Source organism: Manihot esculenta, chromosome 5 (assembly GCF_001659605.2).
Source record: "Manihot esculenta cultivar AM560-2 chromosome 5, M.esculenta_v8, whole genome shotgun sequence".
Lineage (NCBI taxonomy): Eukaryota > Viridiplantae > Streptophyta > Magnoliopsida > Malpighiales > Euphorbiaceae > Manihot > Manihot esculenta.
Window position 1 is genome coordinate 9,373,619 of NC_035165.2, and position 13,852 is coordinate 9,387,470.

General features: G+C 29.5%; 1 protein-coding gene across 1 annotated transcript; it reads left to right on the forward strand.

Annotated features, from left to right (window-relative positions):
• Positions 1-3,002: 3,002 nt before the first annotated feature.
• Positions 3,003-5,209, forward strand: LOC110616289 (sphinganine C4-monooxygenase 1). Its single transcript, XM_021758668.2, has 2 exons — positions 3,003-3,487; positions 4,479-5,209. The coding sequence occupies exons 1-2, from the start codon at positions 3,248-3,250 to the stop codon at positions 5,031-5,033; spliced, it is 795 nt and encodes a 264-aa protein (XP_021614360.1). The 5' UTR covers positions 3,003-3,247; the 3' UTR covers positions 5,034-5,209.
• Positions 5,210-13,852: the final 8,643 nt, after the last annotated feature.

Genomic DNA, 13,852 nt, shown 5'->3' on the forward strand with positions numbered 1-13,852 from the left:
CGTATGGTTCCATCTTTATTATACTTCTTTCTCAAAATTTTTTTTTTCAATTTTAAAGTGACTGGAGAGGGATTTTTCAATAATGGTTAGCCATGCATGTTCCAGTAGGTTAATTTATTTACATAACCGAATATCTTAATTGAGTTTATGTATCCCTCCATTGCAATCAGCACCCACAATTTTAGCTAGCCATGTTTGGAAAAGAAGCCTATAAACAAAAACCCATCTCTCTATTTTCTTTCTGAAAAAAGTGAGGAATTTTAAATAGAGAAGATGGCAATGATGATTTGCTACAAATTTAATGGCATTGGAGAAATTGAAAAATCTTAAACTAAGAGAGAGAAAGCAAAAGTCCAAAAGCCAAGAGTGTTTCAGAGATCAATTCACTGTAAGTTTTAATTTTCTAAATCTAAAGTTTTGAGTTACTATACTTATTTTTATTTAGATTTGGGGCTTAAATATTAATTGATGTGTTATTTTTGAATCTAGGATAAATCGACATCTGTGTATTAATCATACTTTATCTAATGAATAGCATATGGGCATTAAGTAGAATGATCATCATTTGTAAAGGAATGTGCCAATCAACATTTGATTTAGCTGCATTGCCTTGTTGTAAGACATGCGGAGTCAATTGCCTTTTTTTCTTTATGTTTCTATGGGGAGAGATGGAAATTTTAGAGAGGAAAATCGTGGAAGAGGACAATTTTAGGTTTTTAATTTCTTCCCTATAATTTGATCAGTTTTTTTAACTGAAAATACATTAAAATTGAATGAAATGTCTAAATTGTTAACAAATGAAAAAAATAAGAATATTTTAATAAATTTTTAAAATTATGAAAACTAACTTGTAAATAATGGTAATATATATGGATTAAATAATAAATTTTTTTAATACTTAAATATTTAAAAATTTAATTAATAAAAAATATTTTTTTAATCAAATAAAAAATTAACTCATTTTATGAAAAATAATTTTTTTAAATTTTTTTATTAATACTTATATATATAAATTTATTAATATATTTAATTTTTTAAATTAAAATTAAAATTAAATAATAAAAAATAAATTATTTTACCAAAAGAAATTTTCACTAAAATATTTTGTGTAAAAAATTAAAAAATAACTTAACTATTTTTTAACTATAAAGTTATATTTTAAAATTTTTATGAGTGACTTAAATGCTATGAAATAATTTTTCAAGTGAAATAAATGGAAATTTGGATTCTGTTTATTTTACAGAAAATATTATTTAAAAAATATTTTTTGATATTTAAAATATTTAAAAATTTAATTAATAAAAAATATTTTCTTAATTAAAAAAATTAAGTTATTCTAAAAAAAATGATTTAATATTTTTTTAAAAAAAATTATTTTTCCTACTTTAAAATTTTTATTAAAATATCTATATATAAATTTATGAATAAATTTTAATTTTTAAATTAAAATTAACAATAAAAAATAAATTATCTTATTAAAAAATATTTTTTTAAAAAAATATTTTATATAAAAATATTTTTTAATTATAAATTATTTTTTATAAACTAAAGTTCCATGTGGAAAATATTTTTCTTATTTTTTATAACCGGAATATTTTAAAATTTTAAATAATAAAAATATTTTTTTAATAAAAGAAAATATTTTTAAAAAATAATTTTTAATAATAAAAAAATAAATTATTTTATTTTTATAAAAATATTTTACATAATTTTTTTAAATACCGGGATATTGTAGTTATTCATTGAAATTTAAATCGTATGATTATTATCAGATTCCTTGCGCTTTGCCAGATCAACCAATGCAATTAAACAAAGTTGACGCAGGACAGTATTGTGCTTCTCAAATATGTATTGTTTGCAAGTTTTATAAGAAGTTAATTGAATTAATTTTTTAATTATTTTATTTAAAATAAAAATTAAATCCTTTTAATCGAAAACAATTTAATTTAATTCAATTATTTTTAAAAAATTCTTTAAAAAGAAAAAATAAGAGTAATTTGTAATGTATAAATATTTATTTAAATTATTTTTTCCTATATGTAGAAAATATTTTATTTTCTGAAAAAAATTATAAAATTGTATGATTTAATTGCAATATTAAAATTAGATGATATTATAGTACATTAAATAATGTTATTAATATTTTAAAATCCAAAAATAACTACATTTTTCTTTATTAGAAAAAATATTTTTCACGTATATCCACTTTTTTTTAAGAACATATAAGCAAAATTATATATTGAAAAAAGAGAGAGATTGCCTATTAATATTGATTTTTTTTAAACGTTAGAATCAAGATAAATATGTTGAACAGGAAAAAATACCAAAGTTTATTGGGCCAATCAATAAATAAAAAAATGCAAATATATATTTTTTATAATATTTTTTTTCTTTATTAATTAAAATATTATTTGTGCGTATTTATCTGCTTTTGAGGGGGAAAAAAAAAATTATGTAGAGGAACATTGGCCATTTGTTTTTTTGCCAGAGTAGGCTAAGTTATAGCTGACGTGGCTTAATCTTGTTAGAAAAATTCATCGTGTTGTCTTCCGGTCCAAATAAGCATGATGACATGTATGTAAAAATATCAAACAAGAGCCCGCTAACGTACTTTCCACTTTATTTTACTACGTTACAAACCCCTTGTTTTCCCAGTCAAAGTCGGCGTCGTTTTATCCTACCCCTGCAAACACTCAAAGTATTAAAAAAAAAAATTAAATATCTATATTTTTACTTAATTATCAAATAAAGTCAATTTAAATATTATTATTTTAATATTAAAATATAAAAATTTAAATATTTTAATTAATATAAATTAAAAAATAAAACTAATAATAATTTTTGAAATTATAAAAATAAAATTTTAAAAATAATATTATATTAAATATAAATTAAAACTTGCGCTTCAATAAAAATATAAGAAATTAATTGTAAGAAAATAAACTTAGATTTATTTATCTTTTGGAGAAAATTATAAGGTTTAATTGCACAACTTATTAAAAAAATCAAACCTCTTCGGTCTCCACCCAGCTCGTGGGTTGATTTTTCTTTTAGGTCTGTCTCTAATTTCTCCTCTCTCTGTCTCTCCTCTTCGATTCCGACGACCACATGGAATCTTCTTCTCCCACTCAAACTCTAATTGTGTGAGCCCACCGCCACAACAACCCATGTTTTATTATTTATTTCAATAATCACCACTCATTGCGAAGAACCAAAAGATTCAAACTTTCCTTTGCGGGTTGTTGTTATGATGTTAGTCGGCAACATGGGTTTTCAAATCTCTGATGAACTGTTGGGTACTTTTGTCCCAATTATTCTCTACTGGGTTTATTCGGGGCTGTATTTGGGTTTAGGTTATTTTGAAAATTATAGATTGCACTCCAAGCAGGATGAAGATGTGAAGAATTTGGTCTCTAAAACCACTGTTGTTAAAGGTGTTATTCTTCAACAGTCTATACAAGCTGTTGTTGCTATCCTCTTGTTTACGGTATGCTTCTTCTTCTTTTTTCTTTTGATTTTTTTGTTTTAATTTCGTCCCATGATGATTTGATTTTTATTTTTTTTTTCCATGCTTGATCATTATTGTTTATCTTTTGAATTTTGTTTATGTTTGGAATTTTGATTTTCTGTTATCTTTGGGAAAGTGGTGAAGTGGTCAGAGGATGAAATCCGCCGATCATACCCTGTTCTCAATATTTTTTCATGTCTGTTTTGACTTTTCTGATCGAGTTTTCCATGGATCAGAAACTTCTGAATAAGCAAAAACTAATACTTTTCCCCCTTTCTGTGATTAAAATTTGACTTTCTCATAACACAACTGTTCATGTAATTTCCCTTCTGTAATACTATGAATTGAGGGAAACTTCCTTTTATTTCCTTTTGGGAAATCTGTTCAATTATGGGAAACGTGTCTTACTATATGAGTTTTGTTTAGCCCTAAATAGCTACATGCCACTCCACAAGTTCATCAATAGTTAATAAGAGGAGAGGCTGAATTATTTAGTACATATTGTCAGGAAGCAATTTAGGTGTCTCTCATATCAGGTGGGAGCCTTTGAATAGCTTGTTTTGTTACCTTTCCCAAGTAGCAAAGGGAAGATCAAGTAAATTTATGTGAGATGAATAAATTGACAAATAAAGGGAAAATCTTGCAGTTCTTAGTATGGCTGTTGGTTGAAATCAGAGCATGAATTAATAAATTTGAGTAACATGGAGAGTGATTTTGGTTATTTATTTCACTGAAAGTGTTTTTTTAGTACTTTATGTTGTTGCAGAACTTGTTCATGATTGAGATTTTTACAATTTTAGTTTACCTTAACCTGCAGCCAGCTGTTATCAGATCTTATTTTGTTCATATGTATGCAGCTTTATCATTTTTAGTGATCTTGATGTTCATTAAGTCAACCAAAGAACAATTATAGATATTAAGATTAAATATGAGATACTAATTTTGTAAAGGGATTTTGCTTTTCCAATAGGTAACTGCAGATGATTCTCAGGCTGCTATAAATCAACGAACTTCCCTGATGGTTCTAGCCAGACAGTTCGTTATGGCAATGCTGGTTTTGGATACTTGGCAGTATTTCATGCATAGATACATGCATCACAACAAGTTTCTCTATAGGCACATTCATTCCCAACATCATCGTCTTGTTGTCCCATATGCGTTTGGAGCTCTATACAATCATCCACTGGAGGGGCTTCTGCTTGACACGATCGGTGGGGCCTTATCTTTTCTCCTCTCAGGGATGTCTCCTCGATCCTCCATTTTCTTCTTCTCATTTGCTACCATCAAAACAGTGGATGACCATTGTGGATTATGGCTTCCTGGGAATCTTTTCCATGCCTTCTTTAAAAATAATACTGCTTATCATGATATCCATCATCAGCTTTATGGCAGCAAATACAACTTTTCACAGCCATTCTTTGTCATGTGGGATAGAATTCTTGGAACATACATGCCTTACACCCTTGAGAAGAGAGTAGAGGGTGGCTTTGAAGCACGGCCTGCTAAAGAGTACAAGGACGATTAAGTCTTACTGATGAATGCCTTGTTTCAACAATGTACCAAAACCACTATTAGTTTTTGCTCTATTAATCAACTACACCGGTTTTGTGATATGTATATATTTACATACTGCTGTGCTTTTTTTTTTTTTGTTCATATAGTTATCACAAAATGATAATTTTTAGCGGTGGATTATCTCTACGGTTCTATATTTTATTGTGTTTTTTTGGTGGATGGTTTAGGACATAAGTGCACCTAGTATCTCAGCTTGCTTTCTGGAAAAAAACACTTGTTTCCTGCGGTTGATCCATGCCATGGTGAGAGTAGCTGTTTATCTCAGCATCCTCTCTAGAAGCTTTTGCAGGCTTGATTGTTATCCTGAATGCATAGTTGAAAATGGTTCTATTGTGCATGGATTTGGAATTTGACTCTTGAATATTGTAAATGGAAGTGTCTGTTGGATGCTTCTGCCTTTGGGGAAACATCTAAGGTGTAGTGTTCCACATAGACTACCATGCATAGCCAGCTTTATTGGACTTTGATATGTCAACTGCTTGCAAAAAGTCTGCTGGATGTTCCTTGCTTTGTATTTCATTGACCTGGCACTGCATATTTTAATAGAATTCTGTGTGCCATTAGTCTGAAAAATTCTAAAAGTGCAGGAGACTCCAGGATTTTTAAATTGTCATGTCAATGTCTTGTGATAAATAGAAAGCTCATCTATGTCTTCTAAATAAAAAATAATACAGTTTGATAAAATCACATATATCAATATCATTGTAAACTATTAAACACGAAAAGAATAGTCTTCCCTCATGGAAATAAGTCTAGAAGAAGCTATGACATCTCCAATATAATTAGACTGATTATGTAATGTGTGTATCATCTAGTTCTAACGAATTATACCAACATTAAGTTCTAAATTTCCAATTTATGCATCAAAGATTCTTAGAGGTAGGAACCCCTTCACAATTTTCTTTTTGTGATTTTAGGTTCCAATGAAATTAGAAATTTCACTACTTTTATATTACGTCATGGGTTTTCAATAGCCATCATAATATACTATTCATAAAGTAAAAAAAGAGGTTGTATATAACAAAAAGTGTGTAATATTTGATTTAAATTAAAATAATCGATCATGAGAAATAAATTTAGAATTTCTATTTGGTAGCTAAAAAATGTAGTAAAATCAGAATCGGATAGTTTTGTATGAATAAATATATAAATTTGAAAGTTTTTACAAAAGAAAAAAATTATAGTTTTAAATTTGAATTTTATTATTTTTTTCTTGTTCATATTATTTAATTGTTATTATTAAAAAAAATTGAAACATTTTAATTGAATATTAGAATATTAAAAATAAAAATTAAATTAAAAATTAATTAAATCAAATTGAATCACAAAATTCGATTCGATTTAATTTTTATAAATTTTTAAAGTTTAATTTTTAATTTATTCAATTTGATGCACGGTACCTTTCAGATCGAATGAACTGAATGCTCGGGCAATGTACTACTTGCTAATGAAAAGGATGCTGTGCAGTGGAATAAAAAACAGCAAGGGTTAAGATTGTGAAAAGGAAGCTTATACATTAAAGGATGCTAAGAGATATTGCAAGTAAAAGCTGTCCAGTACATATCTAACAATTCAAAAAGTTCATTTCAAATGCATAAAGAAAATTTGTACTTGTGGAAAATTTATCTTTCAATTTCAAATAGATTAAGATTGATGCCAGTCAAGCTGCTGAATGTTATCTACTTGTGGAGAGCTTAAAATGTTGATCTTGTCATGAGAACTGTGACTTAACTTATATAAATAGAAATAAATGTTTAGATTCTGAAGCTTTTCTGTAATTTATTAATAGCAAATTCTTTGTTCTATATATCTTGCCATTGAAAATGGATTCTTGGTGTTGATGGGGATCTTTTGGAATTTCTTTTTAAATTTATCTAATTAATATAATTCCCATCAAGTGTAAAATGGCTTAAATTATATAGAAAAATTAGCAAAAATCAATAAAAAGAACATTAAATAACTAATTACATAAAATTGATGCAAAACATATTCTAAATACCTATAAAATATTTTATTAATTTTTTTTCCTTCAAACATATATTTTACATAAAAAAATAGAAAATGCCTGATGAATTGCATAAAAATCTGCATATTTCAAAATTTTGGTAACAAACTCTTCATCTTCTTATTAAGAGATTCTTTAGACCAATTTAAACAACAAATGAAGCATCTTTCCAACAATAATAAAATCTAAGTATTTATTTAGAGGTTTTTATGAGTCTGTGTCAGACTGTCACCTAATTGACCATCCGTTGCATGGTTATCAATTTACTTGGGAGAAAGGTCGGCCTTCGTTTGGTTGAGAGGATTGATCGAGCTTTTGCCAATCCTGCCTAGCTTGACGCTCTTCCATTTTGTAAGTTATCGAACCTTAATGCTTCTATTTCTAATCAACTCTTTTATTCTGATGGAGTCTAATAATATTAGATGGATGAGCAAGAAGAGAAGATTTAAGTTTGAAATTTTTTTAGCCGTCTAAACCTGATATTTTTTATATAATTTAGGAGTTATGGGATGCAATTCTAAGGATAAATTGATTGGAATAGAATTACTTTGTGTGCCCAAAATTTATTGTCTTGGAGCAAAACGTTTCATAATAATTTTCGTAAGATAACTAGACAGATTCACAATGAGATTGAGGAGTATAGGGGTAAGCCTCATGATATTTTTGTATATATTATGCATGGTTTGAAAGTTGGTCCAAAAATTTCTGATTGCAAGATGGGAATAAAAATATAAAATATTTTCATTCTCAAGTTTTAGATTGCAGAATGATAAATTCTTTTTTTTTTTGAAAATGTTAAGAAAGAAGAGAAAGAGTATGAGTAGAAAATGAGTAGAAAGCATATGCAGGGTTCTTTACAGGAGTTTAGAGAGAGACCAGCTAAGAGAGGAGGTAGTTCATTTCAGTCTAAAACTGAATATAGTGGTAGTGGTAGTGGTAGTAGTAGAGGTTCTTCTGTCAATACAGAGCAGCAGGTTACCCGACCATAGTTTAGTCAGAGTTCATTAGCACAACCAGTGGGTAGTTCCTTTAGGGCATAGAGACAGAGGCAAGGGCAAGTATATAATTTTGGGTTTGAACAAAAGAAGAGACATTTTCCTCAATATGCGTCTTGTGATAGATATCATGTTGGGGAGTGCAAAAAATTCAACAAAGGTTGTTTTGAATGTGGGTTTTCGGGACATTTTAAGAAAGATTGTCTGTTACTGATAGCTAGAGACAGTGGTTCACAGCAAGGATCAGTGGCGCCTCAGAATCTAAAGTATGGTACAATACCATCACAGGGTGGACCTACAACACAAGTTGGGCCTAGTACTAGCAAAGCCAGGGGAGCTACTTTATCTTCTCAGTTTAGATCTACGATACAACTTGGTAAACCCCGCACTCAGGGTAGAGTCTTTGAAGTGGTGACTAGTACGTTAACTATTTTTTATAAAGATACACAAATTCTTATAGATCCTGATTTCACTCACTCCTTTATATCTCAATCATTCTGTGTGCATGTTGATAGAGAACTAAAACCCTTAGATTGTGGATTAGCTGTGGGTACTCCAGTTGGAGATTCTGTTGTATGTGAACATGTGTAAGGGATTATATTGTTAAGTTGGGCAATCATGAGTTGTTAGTGGATTTAATTCCTTTGTATCTACAAAATCTTGATGATATCATAGGTATGGATTGGTTATCCCGTCATCATGCCACAGCAAATTGCTTTGAGAAATCAGTGATATTTAATAGTTCAGAAGGATCCAAGTTCACCTTTTATGGAGAGATAGGTGTTTACTCCCTTCTTATGTGATTTCTGCCATGACCACTAGGAATATGCTTCGGAAGGGTTGTCAAGCATATCTAGCCCATGTGCGAGTTTCCTGATGTATTCCCTAAAGAGCTTCCCGGGTTGCCTCTAAATAGAGAAATTGAATTCTTTATTGATTTAAATCTAGGTACAGCTTCTATTTCTATGGCACCATATAGAATGGCTTCAGCAGAATTAAAAGAGTTAAAAGTACAATTGCAATAGTTGCTTGATAAAAGTTTCATAAGACCTAGTGTTTCACCTTGGAGAGCCCTTGTGTTGTTTGTGAAGAAGAATGATGGTTCCTTGAGGCTGTGTATTGACTACAGATAATTAAATCGAGTTACAGTGTGAAATAAGTATCATTTACCCCGCATTGAAGATCTCTTTGATCAGCTTCAAGGTGCTAAGGTGTTCTCTAAGATTGATTTGCGGTCTGGATATCATCAATTAAAGATCAAACCAAAATACCTAAGACAACTTTTAGAACTCGTTATGGGCATTATGAGTTTTTCGTTATGCCTTTTGGGTTAACTAATGCACCCGCTGCTTTTATGGATCTCATGAATAGGGTATTCAAGCCCTACTTGAATAGCTTTGTTATTATGTTTATTGATAATATCTTAGTGTATTCTCGTAGCAAGGAAGAGCATGAGATGCATTTACGGATAATACTGCAAATTTTGAGAAATAAGCAATTGTATGCTAAATTGAGTAAATGTAAGTTCTAGCTTGATCAGGTGGTCTTTTTGGGACATGTTATCTTAGCAAATGGAGTTTTGGTTGATCCTAAGAAGATTGAAGCAACAATCAATTGGGACCTTTCAACTAATGCTACAGAGGTTAGGAGTTTTCTAGGCTTAGCAGGGTATTATCATCGCTTTGTTCAGGATTTCTCCATCATTACAGCACCATTAATTAAACTGCTTAAAAAGAATATGATATTTGAATGGACATATAAATGTCAAAGAGAGCTTTGAAAAGCTTAAGACGTCTCGTACATCAACTCCAGTCCTTACCTTACCCTTAGGTACAAGTGGGTTTGTGGTGTGTAATAATGCTTCTCGCAAGGGTTTAGCCTGTGTACTAATGCAATATGGGAAGGTGATAGCTTATACTTCTAGACAGCTTAGACCACATAAATTAAATTATCCTATCTATGACCTAGAATTAGTTGCAGTTGTGTTTGCATCAAAGACATAGAGGAATTATCTTTATGGCAGAACTTGTCAGATTTTTACAGATCACAAGAGTTTGAAGTATCTTCTTATATAGAAGGAGTTGAATTTAAAGCATAGACGGTGGATTGAGTTACTTAAGCACTACGACTGTACCATTGAATATCATCTAGGCAACGCTAATGTGGTAGCTGATGTCTTAGTCACAAGTCCTTTAGTAATTTAGATTATCTCAAAACAGTTCGGCTTCCCTTGTTACTAGAGATCAGATCCTTAAGGGTAGAACTAGCAGTGAATGATGTAGGAGCATTATTGGCAACTCTCAAAGTATGACCAGTTTTGATAGAAAAAGTCAAAGAAGCCTAAAATCAAGATGAGTAGTTGAGCAAGATCAATAATGAAGTAAGAGATGGCATTCGTACCGACCTTTCTTTAAGGGAGGATGGAACTTTAATGCTTGGTGATAGATTTTGTATACCCAAGGTGGAAAGCTTGAAGAGAGAGATTATGGAGAAAGCTCATTGTTCTGCTTACTCTATGCATCCGGATAGCACAAAAATATATAGAGATCTTAAAGAAAATTATTGGTGGTCAGGCATGAAGAAAGAAATAGCTGACTTTGTATCAACATGCTTAGTATGCTAACAGATTAAAGCAGAACATCAACATCCAATAAAAAAACTGCAATCGCTCTCTATTCCAGAATGAAAGTGGGAACACATTACAACCTATCGAGTTGAGAGAAATTTTAATATATGAAGAGCCAATAGAAATCATTGCCAAAGAAAAGAAGATTCTAAGGAACAAAATAATACCCCTAGTTAAAGTTTGACAGAGTAATCACTCTAATAAAGAAACCATTTGGGATAAAAAAGAAGATATGCGAATTCAGTTCCCACATTTGTTTTCTTCACTAGGCATGTAAAATTTCTAGGACGAAATTTCTTTTAGGAGGAGAGACTTATCATGCCTGACCCATTTATAAAAAAAAAAAAAGAAAGAAAGAAGATCAGCCTGTGAAAAAAAAATAAAAACAAAATTGAAACAAAAAAAACATAAATAGAGCTTTGGATTCGGGAAGGGTGCCGAAACCAGAGCCCTTCTTCTTTCCCAAAATAGAGCTTTGCTATGCTTTTAAAAAAAGTTCCATTTTAATCCCAAATTTTCTCCTCATCAACCTAATCAATCCATAAACTTTCAAAATTCTCAGTTAGATCCTTATTTAAACCAATATTTTGATAATAAATTCAATAATTTATTTCAAAAACTCCAATATTTGAATATGTGAGTTTTATTTATTTTATTCGGATTATTACGATTTAATTTATTTTCTCCACCATTAAATAGTGATTTTTGTGATTCGAGAGTTAAAAGAAGATAAGTTTTAATTAAATCATTTAATGAGATTCTATTTTTAGGATTAATAATTTTCATAAGTTGATATAAATAATATTTATAGTTTATTGAGTATTATTGAGTCTGTGTAATTTTGAGATATTTAATTATGCTAAAACACTATCGAAATTTTTTTCTTCAAAATATATATATATATATATATATATATATATATATATATATATATAATATTTAAATTAGCACTTCACATTTTCTTAGAATATTTGTTTATCCTTAATATATTATTTTCCTTCTTAATTTTAAGAGAGGATCCAGCTTTCAGTATATATAATAGGAGTGTTCCTACAATCTAACATTATTTTGTCCTCAGTATAGGTGAGTGAATAAATATATAATATTGATATTTTTCATATATATATATATATATATATATATATATATATATATATTATTTATTTATTTAAAATGAAAATGGATAAAATAATTTGTATTTCTTGAATTAATGAAAATGGAATTTAAAGTACAGTTGAATAAATAGTTGATTACACTCTGTATATATGCCGAACAGATAACATTCTGATGACAGATGATTTATTTTCAACTTAGCATATATTTATATGGTCTTTGGGACAGTGCTCGAGATACACACAGCCTTTTAAGGTGTATGTCAGGTGGTCACCCTTTAGGGTAGCTCTGCACGTGTATGACCAATATTTTATTTGCTCTTGGGCCAATATTGTCACTTTAAAGCCTAAAATGCCAACATTACTCTTAGGTTGTTATTCTTTTTTTTATTTTATCATACCTGATATGCCAACATTATCTATAAGAAATATGTTATGAGTGTATGCAGATTTTATTTACTATATTTATGATTTTGGATTCATTATTCCAGCAGTGATATCTTATCAAAATTTTTATTCAGCTTAATGTATGTTAATTGAATTACATTGTATTTATTCGGCTGACCTATTTTATCTTAATATTAAGTACTATTAAGTATCAAAACCTTATTTATTCCCCTTTATTATTTATTTATCCATTCACTAAGTAAATTATGCTCACCCTTATATTTTTAATATTATAGATTTTTTTGGGTGATCCACTCCTAACGGTCTACATCTTCTAATATTGTCTTTTCTTCCACTTCATTAGCTTCAGAGTCTAGTAGAGGTTAGGCCAATTCTAAGTTCTTTATAACTTTTTTGCTATTATGGAGAATAATATATAAATTATATGTTCATACCGTTGTTTGTATTTGATTGATGTATATATATGATCTTTTGATTCTCATAGAGGAAACAGTAGTGTAAATATATTATGAATTAATTAGATCAGCCACCAATCCTCTCATTTATTTTTTTATATTTTAAAATTATAGCATATTATATGTATTCAGTATATATACATTTAGGGGAAATTTTGTCAGTTTTTTGAATCATATCCGTCTTTATAGGTTAAAAAGCAGGTGTGACATAATTTTTTGTGGATACTCCTTGTGTTGATAATTTAGAGGATTTTAGTGTTTTGGGGTTGGTTAATGATACTGGTATTGGTTAGAATTTACAGTTATTATCTGAGCTTTTTTGCGTATTGATGTTGGTTGTATTTCTAGTATTCCTCTAAATTTGTTTAGACAAATTGTAAACAAATTTGGTACTTTACAAAAAACGGACTGTATTCAATTAAACCGGAGTTATAATCTTTTGGTTCAGATAAATGATAATCTTGCTCAATTCTCTGTTGCCCTAGAAAAAAATTGTGGAACTTACATGTACCATCAAAAGTAAAGAATTTTTTTTAAAGGACTTATTCAACCTTCTAATATGAGTTTAATAGTTAAGGGTCTAGATATTACACCCGATGTCAGGTTTGTGGTGTTGAGGGGATGCTTTGAATGCTTTCATTGTATTGGAGCGCATAATTGTTGGTCACGATTGGGTGTTCATTTTCCAGCATGATCTGTTATGAGTCTTCCTGACTTTATTTTCTTTTTTTTGGATATTTCTAATGATGTTTTATAGGGAATATGTATGGTTGTTTGGAATATTTGGAATACCAGAAATGCATATTTTTGGAATGGTGTCCACCCAAATCCAGACTGTATTCTTTCCTCTTCCGAGGACTTAGTTGCTTCGTGGAATTGCGCTCACAATGCTCAAAATGATCACAGCTTACGATCTTCTCCTATTAGATTAAAATATAATATTAATGCAGAAGTCTTTTAACCAAATGGTCAGGTTAATTATGGAGCTGTTTATGTGATTTCATAAGTTCTTTTCTTGTAAGAGTCTTGGGATATATTAATAGTAGTAATATGTCTATAATAGATGAGATCCCTTGTGTGGTACTACAAGAGTAATGTGGACATTGAAGTGGATGCTAAATGAGTTGTGGATGCAATTTGTTCCACGCATGAGGACTTTTCTGAGCTT

Excerpts from the sequence above, each read along its gene's own strand:
- LOC110616289 (XM_021758668.2), top strand. The coding sequence starts at position 3,248 with ATGATGTTAGTCGGCAACATGGGTTTTCAAATCTCTGATGAACTGTTG. Across the intron at positions 3,488-4,478 it reads TTGCTATCCTCTTGTTTACG|GTAACTGCAGATGATTCTCA; the intron begins GTATGCTTCTTC and ends CTTTTCCAATAG.